General features: G+C 35.2%; 2 protein-coding genes across 2 annotated transcripts; one reads left to right on the top strand and one right to left on the bottom strand.

Moving 5' to 3' along the window:
* Nucleotides 1-1,454: 1,454 nt before the first annotated feature.
* Nucleotides 1,455-6,840, bottom strand: LOC113311109. The gene is made up of 2 exons (XM_026559961.1): nt 5,662-6,840; nt 1,455-1,995 (listed from the first exon to the last, which is right to left on the bottom strand). The coding sequence occupies exons 1-2, from the start codon at nt 6,543-6,545 to the stop codon at nt 1,944-1,946; spliced, it is 936 nt and encodes a 311-aa protein (XP_026415746.1). The 5' UTR covers nt 6,546-6,840; the 3' UTR covers nt 1,455-1,943.
* Nucleotides 3,141-5,087, top strand: LOC113311098 (UPF0481 protein At3g47200-like). The gene is made up of 2 exons (XM_026559953.1): nt 3,141-3,270; nt 3,484-5,087. The coding sequence occupies exon 2, from the start codon at nt 3,490-3,492 to the stop codon at nt 4,957-4,959; it is 1,470 nt and encodes a 489-aa protein (XP_026415738.1). The 5' UTR covers nt 3,141-3,270; nt 3,484-3,489; the 3' UTR covers nt 4,960-5,087.
* Nucleotides 6,841-14,799: the final 7,959 nt, after the last annotated feature.

Here is a 14,799-nt window from a genome sequence, read left to right as displayed (position 1 = left end):
GTTTTTAACGAGGCAATTAACTTAGACTCGTCGATCTTTGAGGATCGTACAACATGTGAAGTACTACATGCAAAATACGAGATAACATGATGTGAAGAGATGTACCAAGGTTTTGTCCCACTGGGTTTTCCATTATCAAAGTTTTAATGAGGCAATGGACTCCTGCACAAGTCATCAAGGAGAACGATATTTGAAGAACTATATGTAAAGTATTATGTATAAAGTTTTTTTATTGAACCGCACAAGGGGAGTGTTACAGGGCCTACGGCCCATGGATGTGCGGTCCATTTAGATTCCTAGGGTTGTATATAAGGGAAACTATGTAATGATTCTATACTGATCTCTCTAATAAGATTGTTCTTCTCCTTCCTCTTATCTTTCCATGTTTCACCTGTAATTCTCCTAAAATACTTTCCATGTATATTTCCTTTTCTAGGAATATTACCTTGTCTAGGAATACTGCCTAAAAATCAGTATTCCTTCCTTAAATTACAATTTTATCCTCAATCCTTCTTGAGGATCACTAGTTTCCGGAGAGAGGAAGATACACATGTATCACAGACTAGAAAAAATCATATATTGGGTACATGAGAAAGGATTTGTAGACTAAAAACCGGATATCAATCGATTTTTTTCTTTACTTTTGATAAGAAGGGTAACACGACAAATAATAAGTATTAGTTCTAATATTGGAACACCGTAAAATGCATATCAAATAAAAATTATGCCTGTATCGTTACGGCACGGGTTAATCCCTAGTTTATAATAAATAATCAAGCCAACATAAATGACACCTTATAAAACCTAAACATCCTGTATGATTTATATAAATACTACAGTGTCACCGTCACCAAGCGAAAACCTTCAATATTCCTAAACTATTTATATAACTTTTAAACACTACATAAATGTCGTTAATCTAACATGCCTGGATGTCCAACGAATTTTCAAAATCGCATCTAGATCCATCCTACTCCGTTTGATTTCAAAAACTCCATCCTCATCCAACGTATTAAAAAACGGTCTAAACATCCATCCAAAATAATACTTTTGGTCCAGGTCATATCCGCGGATAACGGGCCAAATGATCACTCCTAATTTTTGTCTAGTATACTATACTTGAGCCATATGCCCAATAAACAAGCGCACCAACCTCAAAGTGACCTTATTTAGATGTCAGGTGTCATTCTCTAGTCTCAATTCGATGATCACGACTAATGACGGAGTCACTAATACCAACTATGACGGACCAAAAATTTCACTTTACTGGATCGGGATCCGACCCAACTGGCAAGCAAAAATCACGACACACTACGCAACAGGGTTAAAAGGAAAAAAATTCACTAACTAAAATAGGATGCAAAGAATTTTAGTGAAGCCCGATTATGACCAATATAATAATATATATATATAGAAATTAATTCAAACTTCAAAATTTATACAAAGATGACAAAGCATATTAATTCTTTTTTTTTTATAGATAATAGAGAAAGAGAAAGCGGTCCTCAAACTGTTAACAATTGTTGAGATTTGGTGCTGCTGCGCAGACTGCCAGTTCCCACCAGGTTTGCATCCAAACCATTCAAGTCTAAAACAGCTATTACATGATTATTAGTGTGTATTCTAACAGTACAGGGAAGTAAATTGCCGGAGATAATCGGAATAATGTTGTTAATAGTGTTTTGGTTCCAAGACCCATCAAAATCACAGCCAAAGCTATATATAGCTAAATTCACTGCTAGGTGATTATCTCTATCATTTGTACCGCTCCAAGTTTCAATATCAAAAACTTCCTTTTCATCGTGATCCATAGTGAAAAGAGATCATATCTTCTCAACATGCATATTTCTGATAAATTTTGGCAAAAATTTGATTCAAAATCCATTCTGCATCCTAATTCCACTGCCCAGTTGTAAGCATCCAAGGCAGCCCTCTGTTTTACTTCACCATTGGAGCTTCGTCCGAGCTTTGCTCCTGTGGCTCCCCTGCATTTCCCTGTATGGTCAAACAGAATTAATCCCATTCCATAAATATTTGTAGCATGTTTTTGGAATATTGCCACATAAATTTTCATAGTTAATTCAAACTTCAATGTTTATATATATGAGGATGTCAAAGCATAACATAGTATATGTTTTCTCAAGCTTAACAAGCTTAATATAACAATACATGAATAAACAAGTTTAATTTCCAAGAAGAAATCTTGAAAAAAGAAATTCATCTTCACGAGATAACTAAATCAATCTTATTTCAAAATACAATCCTATTTAACATCCCATGATGTATATGTACAAGGACAACAACATATACAAATATTGTGTTCATAGTTTCACTGTTGTAAGCTTTTCCGGATTACTACATCCAGCTAGCTTTAAACTATGTGGGAAAACAAAACAAAGCAGATAATGAAGAAAAATATATATATTGACAGTGGGAACAAACAAGCAATGAGTAAAAGTAAAATTTAACACGAGACACACACATACATGTAATATTTTGGAGCCAGTTTTAGTTTAGGTGAAAGATGAAGAGAAAACAGGTTGTTAAGAATGTTATGATCATCACAAAGAGTTCGTTCAATTAAAGCACAAAGTAATAACTGTTCAATTCGGCCTACCCAAACCTAGTTCTGTCCATGTTCATCTCGGAGTTTTACTAGGATTACTGTGGAATTTTTTAGGAGGCATGAACTCTGATTGAGATGACCACTTGCACCTTGTATACATAACTTGGACAAATTTCCATCATTAAAAATTGTTCCCGCTAACATAAAACTCTTGCTCACTCCCTTGGTAGTTCCCACCATTTTTCAAAATGTATTTACACTTTCCCAATTGGGAGTATACGGTTCTTTTGGTTGTTTTCTGGACCTTCATTCAGAACGAACCTTCTATATATAGGCTGGGTACTTGGTCAAGGTTTTAATTTTAGGTGAAACATGGAAAGAAAACAGGTTGTTAAGAATGTCGTGGTCATCCATCATCATAATTCCAACTTGAAGTACTATTCTGTCCATATTTCCACATTACAGAGCTAACTGAAGTTCTTCACTTCCATAGACCAACATATCCACAAGATCATTTTCTTTTTGATATAAAAGGAAAAGAAATGTTTAAAATTAAAAAGATGATAGGGATTATAGCTTGTAGGTCTTCCTACCTATTAGTATATATAGAGATCTTTCAAATTGTATGTTTGCACATCCGTATTTGATCTGATCAAGTATCGAATTGTTTTTCGAAGATCAGAAAAGAGTTCTTTTCTTCTCAGGTTAACTCTCTTTTCTCCAAGTTGTTATCTTTTACTCTTACTCTGCTTGTGTTTTTTAAATACTAGGTGCATGTAACCCATGCAGTGCCATTGCATCTGCTCTTAGTTCTCAGGAGTTGATGATGGTTTTACTCGACCGAGTAAGAAGAGATAAATTCAGAATACTCAGATTCATATTACTACTAATTAGTTTCATCTACCGTGGTTGTGTAGGTACAAATGGCAGACAACGACATCTCGTTAGTAGTTGACGACTTGATAGCCAAACTTCCCAAGTTAAAAGCACCTACGCGTCCTTGGGGATCACAAGTATGCATCTACAAAGTGCATCAGAAGTTGCAGGAAGTGAGCAGTCCTAGTGTATACAAACCTGCGGTTGTATCAATCGGACCGATCCACTACGGAGATGAAAATCTAAAAGAAACACAAGACTGTAAGCTGTATTATATGAGCGAGGCTCTAACTCAAAGGGGAAAGAATGATATCAACTCAACAACAGCGTTACTGCAAAAGTGTGTGGAGTCTATTGAGAAGCTTGAAAAAAGAATTAGAGACTGTTATGCAGACCCTATACATCTGGAAAGCAAGGAATTTGTAGAAATGTTGGTTATTGATGGCTTGTTCATCGTCGGGCTTTTCCAGCATTTCGGGGTTGAACAACCACCACCGGACGAGGATCCTTTAGCTCATAATCCATGGGGCAGACAAAATCTTACATGGGATTTGCTACTCCTTGAAAACCAGATTCCTTTGTTTGTTCTCGAAAGCCTATATAAATTAACCACATCGGAGGAACAGCAAAATTCTAAAACCATTGGTTATCTTGCTTATGGTTTCTTCAAAAATTATATCCACTTCCCAAGAGATAAAACTGTTCTCGAGAACATGCAAGAAGCAGATAAGCATGAAGACACCCCTTATAAGCATTTACTCGATCAGTTAGCACAGACATTTCATCCTCTTACAGATAACAAAGATGGCGAGGCCCCTCCACCATTGCCGCCGCTGAGACGTGCTTTAGGAGCAACTTTCAAGTTGATAGTCAAGATAATCTTACCTAAACCAAAGACCCTCCATACAACAAGACTGTACATGGCTAGTGCGACACAGTTGGACCTAGCAGGAATCAAAATCGTTAAGGGCCCTACGGAAGCTAGTTTCCTCGACATCAGCTTCAACGATGGAGTTTTGACAATTCCACCTGTTTCGATCAGCGCCCGCGTTGATCCTCTGCTTAGAAATCTCATTGCAAATGAACAATTCTCCGATCGATATACAGAATACGTGACTTCTTATTCTTTATTCATGGATAGGCTCATAGTTACCGAGAAAGACGTTGAGTTCCTAAGCAATCAGGGTATTGTTACAAACAATCTAGGTCGCTTCGAAGAAGTCGCTGATATGTTTAGCAGGCTTCATAGAGAGGTAGTTTTGGGAAGACCATTCTATTATCTTGGAACATTCGATAGGGTCAACAACTATTACAACAGCCGTTGGAACTTTTGGAAAGCACATATCAAACGGAAATATTTCAGTAGCCCATGGGTGACTATTGCAGTAATCGCAGGAGGCATATTACTGCTTCTGACGACCTTAAAGAGTATTATCGAGACACTTCAATTTTACCTCCCCAAGGATAAACTATCTGCTGAATTTAACCCAAACTTTCTCAAGTTGGGTTACTATTAATATAGTAAAAATACTATTGCAGCAAGTGTGTGGTGTGCCAATAAACTTGTAATATGAAAATTACTTGTATTGTGTTGTGTTTACTTTAATAATGGCAGAGTTATGTTCTATCGTTATTTCATGCCTAATCTCATGCTTCAATTTTCATGGTGTGAATACATCAAACCAGATCAACTCAAAGCCCAATAGGCTTTCACAGTACCATACGAGATGCATACCCCTAAGGCTAAACTACAATGGTATCTGAAACAAGACTACCACTAAGCTTTTCTCGCAACAACTAACCCATTTTATCTTCCAATGCGCGTTTTCTTTAAGCGTGTGCATATTAAAACTCTGGCACTACATCTTATACCCAAGAACACACTACACATAGCATAGACCAAAACAAATCCAACAACTACAGCAATTTACAGAACAAACATTTCAATTTCTGGCAAGAAAATCAACATCATAGACAAACGCATACACTTAAAAACAAAAAGATAAGCTTCCATTGATATCATCATTTCATCCAGTGTCAACCCAAAATCGATGATTCTCATCTTTTTCACATATTTACATTTCTATCAATTGAAACTCCAATATGTCTAAACAAGTTTGAACTCAAGAGTTTCTAATCATGTGTTATATGCATGAACATCTATCCAATCATTAGAACAAAGTTCAGTAGAGACAATCAAAGAGCACGAAACAACTTACATCATAGACGAAGAATCCGTGTCACGCGATCCAGTACTAGCTCCATCCTCCTCCACATTTGCGCAATTCAACAGCTCTTCTTCAAATTGCTCCAATTCATCCAATTTCAAACACTCTCTCAATTTCAGCTTACACAACTTCAATTGATTCTCTAAAACACTTCTTTCTGATTCATGTTTGAATATAACCCATTGAAGTGATTGAATGATTTCTTGATCATATTGCTGTTTCTGTTCAGCTAATCTTTTACATTGATTCGCTTCGATTAGTATTGAACTCTTTTCACCTTGTAATCTCAGAATCATATCCATTGCTTCATTTGTCGCACATGTTGATGACATTCTCTCATTCTCTAGTTCTGTAACTGCTCTGTTCTTCTCTTCTCTTTCAATCTCAATTGCTTTCTTCAATTCCTCAATTGTACTCATCTCTTCATCCCCATCTTCATCATTCTTTCCTTGCTCACTGATTTCAGGAGATTTCTCATTGATTTCTTCACAGATTTCAGCAGTTTTGTCAATGGTTTTTTCAGATTTTTCGATTCTAGGGTTTTTAGAGAGTTTACTAATCCCAACCAAACAAGATGAGATTTTTGAACAGAATAAACCAAAAACACCAAACCATAACCAAAACCCATGTATCAAATCAATTGATTTATCTCTGAATCCACCAAAAATTCTGATCAAACCCTTGTTACGGTAAGACCCAATGGTTGACAAAATCAAAAGAACCCAGAGGACAAAATCACCTGTACAGAAAGTAAATGCCGCTCCAAACCCAGAATTTGTTGTATCTTCACTAAACCTGGAGTTTCTGAAAAAGGAGGAATTATCCATCTGCTGCGTGTATCCATCAATGGCGCTCAGAGTCTGAACTTCGGCCATTTTTCTTCTTCTTCTAGGGATTGAAAATTTCTTCAATCAAACACAAACCCAACCTTCTTCTGTTCTTCAGAATCAAAAATCCCTAAGAAAAAGTAGTGGAAAAACAAGTGAAAATTGAAACTTTTTGAAATCAACACTCTGTTTTTTTATCTTCTGATGAAGATAAAGAGATAAAGAGATGGGGTTTCCGATTGGATTGAAGATTGAAAGACTGGAATTTATGTCTGTGGAAGAAGATGAAGAAGAGGCACAAATTGAGGCTGCAATTGATTTACATTTCCAATGAGTGACTGAATTTTAATGATTTTTTCATTAAAAATCCGAAACGTTTTTTTTCTTTTTTTTTTTCTCTGATTGTTCCAGTGTGCATACAGCACTCAAGAAATTCTATACACCGGCATTGATATAGGAACACGTGGAATAGTTAGCGTCAGAAATAAGCTTGAGGACAGATGTTCCGTTTTCATTGGTGTTGGCGTAAGTAAGGCGGTAGTTGTGGTTGTAGTGAGATGTATGGATTTAGGTATGAGTTATAAACCGTTGGATTATTTATTTTGATTCCCTTGATTGATGCAAATAAGAACGTTGGGTTTACCGTTTAAGAGTTTAGATAGCTGATTATTAGATTTGGAGTGATTAATTAAAGTAATTGTATAATTAGATCCAGGGATTATTTTGTTTGAGATGTGGACCATTATGCTAAGTGCAGAGGATGGAGACTGTACCATATGTTAAGCAAAGTACACGGGATACCCAGAATATCTTCTCTAATAAATCATTTATAATCTACCACTTGCACAGTGCTGCACAGGCCACAGACTCTCATAGTATATATGCATGGTGGTCTTTGTATAAGTATCGGCGCACATGGTTTAGAATCAGATAGAAATTAATCATTCAGACGGGTGAGCGTTTCACTTTGCCAACTTGCAAATGCTCTCTGATGAATCCGAATTTTCTGACTTATCTGATTCGTCTGGATCAGATTTTTATAAAGACAACTCATTATATCTGGCTCAGAATCAACTAAAAACTAATGCGGATTGAGGCTCCGAGGATCGGCGATAAAACTGAGTCGACCCAGTTTTAATTTTTCTTCCATGAATTTCTGATTCTCTGGCTGTATTAGTTGTTTAAATCGAACCATCCTCCCTTAATTTTATCCTCGATTCTTTCGTTTCTTTTAATTGATTCCTCTTCTTGGTTTTTTCTTAGGGGTTTCATTCGTTTCTTTTTTGCTTTCTTCCCCAATTTTTTCCTATCTAGGTTTTTCAATTTATCCTTTTAATTCTTTACGGTTTCTTAATTTGTTTCATTAGATTAGTCAATTTTCATTTTATCCAACTATTTTTATCTGGTTTTCTTAAATCTTTTTATTAGATTAGTCAAATTTTCCTATTTAATTCTTCTTGCGGCTCTTCTTGATTCCTTTAATTTTTCAGTCCTTTCGGGGTTGTTTTTAGGAGTCCCTTAATTCCCTCTTTTTCTGTTTTTTAAGATGAACGAATACATACTAGTTAAATTGGTTACTCTTTGTTGTGTGCTTTTCTGTTTCTGCAGGGAAAGCATAGTTGGAGCTAATGCTCAGTTGAGGCCATCTCCGGTCACTAGCTTCTTTCCGGGAAGGAGCTTTTTGCTACAGTGTTTAGAGAATTCTCCTAGTCAGCAAAAGGAAGTTTCCTTGCAGGCAAGTAAAGTATCTTTCTTATCGGGTAAGGACAATCCCTTCAAGCCAATTTCAGATTATAATAATAAAGAAGCAATCATTACTCTCAGAATTAGATTTTCCTTGGGGAATACTTCTATAAAAAAAACTTGCATCAGCAATGTTCACCATGTCCGGGACTATATCAATCAAAACTTTGGACATAACGATCTTTTATTACAAGTGTCACTTGTTTTGAGAAGGAGTACTTCTTATAAAAATTTTGATATATTCTTTAGTCATATCAATTCAGAAATGGTGAGAAGTAATTTACAAGTGGAAAATTTCTCCAGAATATACAGTCATAAGATTACATGCATTCAGAAAATATGTAGTAGTAATCATTCTAAACCTCTGTCACCCCCTTGCTACAACATACAAGTGTCATTTAACCCCAGAAATTATAGCTATATATACTTAAAATCTCTGCCTGCTAGTCTTAAAACTCCCACCAGTCATAGCTTCCATTGTACCTCTACAAACAAGATCCAAAAAACCATCTACACAAGCTCTCTCCTTACAATTCACACAAAAACCCATAAGTTCTTTATTTTACTGACTCCGGTTAAAATGTCTGATGTTCCAACTAGGAACTACATTGCTCATCTTACTGATATCATTGAGGATGAAGCACAACCTCTTACAAGTTCAGTTAAGAAGTATGTGGAGTTTCTTAGAAATGTTGCAGTGGATATAGAAAACAGAAAATTTCGTAGAGTTATTGCTAAAATCTTTAAGGAAATTAAGAAGGATGATGATCCTAGAGGTCTCAAGAACGGAGAAGTGGTTCATTCTCTCAATATGTCATGGTCTCCAACTGGCAGAATAATTGTTAGAAAGACTGCTGACCCCAAGATATTCATCATCACATTCTCAAATGCTGCTGATTTTGCTGCTGCTATCTACTCTATACCAAACAGAGTCTAAGGATATCTTTTTTCCATGAGGATGTGGAACAATGAAGCAAAAGTGGAGGAAGTAGACTTTACAGCTCAAGATTACTGGATCAAATTCATCTTAAGAGGTGATTTGGTAGAAAAAGGTTGTGTGGCAAAGCAGGTGGCAGATAAAGTTGGAAGAGTTCTTACTCTAATTGTCCCAAAGAATAATCAAGGAGAGTATCAAGCTCATGTTGTTGCAGATATTTCCCAAGGAAAAACTCTTATTCATGAAGTAAAAGTTATAATTATTGATTCAAATGACAGAGAAACAATCAAGGTGAAAATTTTCTTCATGGAGATTCCATATGGTACCTGTTTCAAATGCTGGCATATTGATGCTTCCCATTCAGATGAAAAGTACAGAGCTAGAAGAGGAGTTTATAACAAAAAATGTCCTAAGGTGTTTGTTTATAATGAATAAGAGGAACATGCAAATGTGACTTCTCAGGACAATAATGGAATGGAGGGTTTAGCAACTGCAGCTGTTGGAATAAGAATCTATGAAAGTCAAATTGATAGAGAGGATACTCAAAGAAGGGGCATAAAAAGGAGGAGAATGGATGAAGAAAATGTTTTCAGTTTCAATAATGAGAAGTTGACTGAAGTGGGTGTTATTGGTGACAGAAAAACAGTTGCAAGTGGGTCTGGAGGAATTTTTGGAGATGTGAGTAGTTCTAACTTTGAAAAAAGAGTAAATGCAGAAATAAGAAGACTACAAAAAGGGAAATATCCTATAGCTGAGAACACTGGATCTAGTCAGAAAGAAATGAAACACAAAAGAAGACAGGAAGACTGGTAGACTTCTAAGTCAATACTCTGTAATGGATAGGAAGAATGATGACTCATGGGTTATGGTGAAGAGAAATGTTAACATCCTTATTGTTGGTATGGCTGGAGGAACTCAAAAGAATCTTGAGATAATTACAAATGAAGAAGAAAATGCTCTTTGCTGGAGTATTATTGAAGAGGAAGCTGATAAGGTTGATAAGGAGACTGTGGAGACTATAGAGATGGTCAAATCTTATGCTAGCTCTGACAACTCTTTCCCTATGAAACAAACTTCAAATCATGAGGTAACCCTTAACAACTACTCTTCTAATAAGTATAATTTCCTATGCCAGTCTTTTTCAAATTCTAGATCAATTTGCTCCTGTTTAGAATGGAATGTTGAAATTTTGAAAGTCTGGTTAATCTATATGCTTTTCCATAGTCCATTTGAACAAAAAATTATCAGTACCTCTTTCTCTAAGAAGATTGTTATATGCATGTTTGTTTTTATGCCTATCATAATTATGCCTATCATAATTCCATATCATATTTGTTTATTTCTGAATTGCGCTTTTAAGAGCTTATTACCATTTTATCAAAAACTACTCTTAATAGCTATTTGTTTTGAAAATATGATCTATGTTTCTAGTTTACACAGTTTTAAAAAAGTCCATGTTAAAAATCTTATTACTAGCATGTTCATATACTTATGTTTGTTTTTAAAATGCATCATTAATAGTTATCTGCATTTTTATGAGAGATTGTTTTTCTCATATATGGTCATGAAAGATAAAAATCCTGGGTATGACTTCAAGGTGTTATCCTGGAATCTTCAGGGCATTAGGTCTAGTCTAAAACAATATCACCTTCAATTTCTCAATAAATCCCATAATCTAGATATGATTTTCCTTTCTGAAACAAAAGTCAATATGTCAACAGTAGAAAAAGTTCTCAAAAGATTAAAAGTAAAAGATTGGTTTATTCTGCCTTCAATTGGAAGATCAGGAGGATTTTCCATTGCTTGGAACCAGGGAGTTCATGCTAAACTTGTTTCTTTTATAGATAATGTCTTTCATTTCCAAGTCTTTAAAGAAAATATGAATGTTTTTATCACTTTCATTTATGGTGCTTTAGATAATAACCTTAGAAATGACCAATGGGATTTTATTAAAAGTATTAGTTATGTGAATACACCTTGGGATATCATAGGAGATATGAATTTTATTCTGCATAAAGATGATAAAGAAGGAGGAAATAATCCCTCTACTAGTAGTTTCGCTTATGTTTTCCACTGTATTCAACATTTAGGTCTAGTAGATCTTAATTTCACATGCCTTCCATTTACCTGGACTAATAAAAGAACTGGAAACCAACACATATATGAGAGAATAGATAGAGTACTAGTCAACCATAAATGGTTAGAATTATTCGCGAAATCCTGTAACAAGTATCTTACTAGGATAGTTTCAGACCACTCTCCTATACTTCTAGAGACTCTGCCAAATGGTGATAAATTGGAAAAACCTTACAGATACATGAAATGCTGGATAGAGCATAAAGATTATAGGAAAGTTATAGAAGATTCAGTTCAGAAAGTAAGGAAAACAATAGTAACATGTTTAAGACTTTAAGGAATTTAGAGTATCAACTTAGAATCTGGAATAAGAAAGATTTCGGTAACATTTTTAAGAATATTTCTAGCATCCTAGAGAATATTGAAAATAAAAACAAGAAACCTTATAGTTTAGAAACAAAAGTAAAAATCGAACAGTTACAAAATGACCTAGCAAATTGGTATAAAATAGAAAAAGTGTATTAGGGTCAACATTTTAAAGAAACTTGGATAAATGAAAATGATAATAACACAAAATTCTTTCACCAGTATGCTTATGATAGAAATAGATACAATCGAATTCACACCTTGAGAGATAGTACTGGGCTATGGATTGAAGGCCAACAGCAATTATGTCAACTCCTTACTAATCACTTCAAGTGCATTGCTAGTTCTAGTGAAAATGATATTGATCCCATCTTTGATAACATTTTAACTCCCTTGATAGATGGTAATGATAATAATAGATTTCAGGAATTCCTAGTGAACAAGAAATTAAAGATGCTCTATTTTTAATGAATGCTTGGGGGGGGGGGGGGGGGGGGGGGGGGGGACAGATGGTTTCCCCCTGGTTTTTATCAGCAACATTGGGATTTGCTTAAGGATGATATAGTTAATTGTGTCCAAAAAGTTTTTAAAGACAAATGCTTCAATCAGAAAATCAATCATTCCTTCATCACCCTTGTCTCAAAAACTAAAATGCCAAAAAATCCTAGTGACTTCAGGCCAATTAGTCTTAGTAATGCCATGTATAAGATAGTAACTAAAATAATAGCAAATAAGATCAAGCCCATGTTAGATAAAATAATTTCTCAGAACCAATCTGCCTTTATACCTAATAGGAAGATAACAGACAATATTGTAGTGGCTCACGAAATACTCCATACCATGAAAACCAATAAGAGAAAAAATGGCCATATGTCCTTAAAACTTGAACTTTCTAAGGCCTCCGATATGATGGAATGGAATTTTATAATGTTTGTGTTCAAAAAATTTGGTTTCTCGACTGATTTCTGTGATTTAGTTTATAACTTTATTTCCACTGTTTCGTCGTATGTGCTTGTTAATGGTTCCCCGGGGGAAAAATTCTTTCCTACTAGAGGAATTAGGCAGGGTGACCCTATGTCACCCTATATCTTTATCATTTGCATGGAAGCTTTCTCTAAGCTTCTTTTCCATGCTGAAAGTACTGGTAAGGTTACGGGTATAAAAGTTAATAAAAATTGTCCTTTTGTTTCTCATTTATTTTTTCCAAATGATTCTTTTCTGTTTACTACTGCTACTATAGTTCAAGCTAGGAATTTATTGGTCACTCTTAGAATTTTTAGTGATTCCTCACACGGGCGGAGGCAGAAATTTTGAGATGGGGGTGTAAAAATTTTCTAGGGGTGCAAAAAAATATTTTAAGGGGGTGCAGATAAGCAAAAATATGCTTGTATATAAAAAAAAATTCTTGTTGGGCCTAAAATAGGCTTTGGAGCCAGCTGGGGCTGGGGGTGCAATTGCACACCCATGCAATGGGCTGGCTCCGCTCCTGATTCCTCAGGTCAGGCGGTTAATTACCAGAAGTCTGGCATCTATTTCAGTAAAAAAGTTGAAAATAAGTTGTGGTGCATCATCCTTAAGAATAAATACTTCCCAAACTTTGATCCTCTTAGGTATAAGAAGAAATCGGTTAAGTCGTGGGTCTGGACTAGCATTTGTAAGGGCCTAGACATTATTAAAGAAAACCATTGTTGGCTGGTAGGAAACAGTAAAAATATTGAAGTTTGGTCAGATAAATGGCTCCTACAAGGTGAAAACCCTAAACCTAAGAATAGTGAATGCATACAACTTGTTTCTAAAGTGTCTGATTTAATTGATAATGAAGGTAGTTGGAATGTTCAACTTATTCAGAGTGTGTTTGATAGTGATTCTAGCAAAAAAATTAGGTTGCTTGAACCTGATAGTAAGGAAGATACTATGATGTGGATTGGTACTAAAGATGGGTATGTTTCAGTTAAGTCTGCGTATAATTTTCTGTGTGATAGGAAACATGTCAATACCCCTGTGGAATGAAAAGGAATTTGGAAGCTCAATATAATGCCTAGAGTTAAAATCTTTACGTGGAAAACCTTAAGCGTATGTCTTCCTGTTAGAGAAGTTTTAGGAAGACATACTCACATTGATTTACATTGCCCCTTATGTAATAGCTATGTTATCGAAAGTGTTAAGCATCTATTTACAAATTGTGTTTTCTATGAAGCTGTTTGGAGAGGTCTATCCTTCTCTCATAACTTCTATTCTGCGGCCAACCTGTCTTACAAAGACTGGTGTCTTATGTGGCTTGATGATGGTGATAATAGAGATTTTTTTCCTTATGTTCTTTGGTATATTTGGAAATATAGGTGCAAGGTTTTTTTTGAAAATGTTATTCCTAATCCTAAGGATTTGATTGAATTCATTAAGAAAGATAGTCCACAATATATGAGAAAAAAAACTGTGTTGTGTAAAAAATTTGAATACTTCGTCTGTTTGTGATATATCTCACCCAGATTGTGTTCATGAAAGTTTCGATGGAACTCAGGGAGTTTCCTATATATATTTCGATGCTTCTTTTCATAACAAGGAAAAAAGATTTGCATATGGGGTTGTTGAGGTAAATAACAGTGGTTATATTATTGATTTCACAGGTGGTACAGGTTGGTGCTCTAGTGCAGAAGAAGCAGAATCCAGAGCCTGTCGAGAAGCAACAAGGTGGACTCGAAACAGGGGAAATGAAAGGATAATCTTCCTTAACGATAATCAGAATGTGATAAACAACATGAAGAGGAACAGTTTTGCGGTAAATTGGACTTCGAAAGCTATCCTTAACCAAGCTTTAGAGTTCAACAAATTTCTTGTTTATTCCTCTTTCGTTTATATTCGGAGGTCTTGTAATAGTTTAGCGGTTAATTTAGCAAAATTCCTTAACAATGTGTATGTACATGTTGATTCTAGACACCGGGAAAAGTCTAGAAAGGAAAAGTGGCCAAGTGTCCTATGTAATGGAAACAATGTAATTTCTTTCTGCTAGTTTTATGAAATTTCCTTTTATCAAAAAAAAAATATTATATCTGACTCAAAAATTATCAAATGTAAAAGTTGGAAAAAACTTTTGATTCGTGCAAATATATGCGCCGAGTGAGATTTCGAGTCCGATATTAGAAAAATGAAACAAAATGGAAAATAGGATCTAACGCCTCACTG

The sequence above is a fragment of the Papaver somniferum genome, chromosome 1 (genome assembly GCF_003573695.1).
Source record: "Papaver somniferum cultivar HN1 chromosome 1, ASM357369v1, whole genome shotgun sequence".
Classification (NCBI taxonomy): Eukaryota; Viridiplantae; Streptophyta; class Magnoliopsida; order Ranunculales; family Papaveraceae; genus Papaver; species Papaver somniferum.
This window is presented reverse-complemented; position numbering and strand designations above follow the sequence as displayed.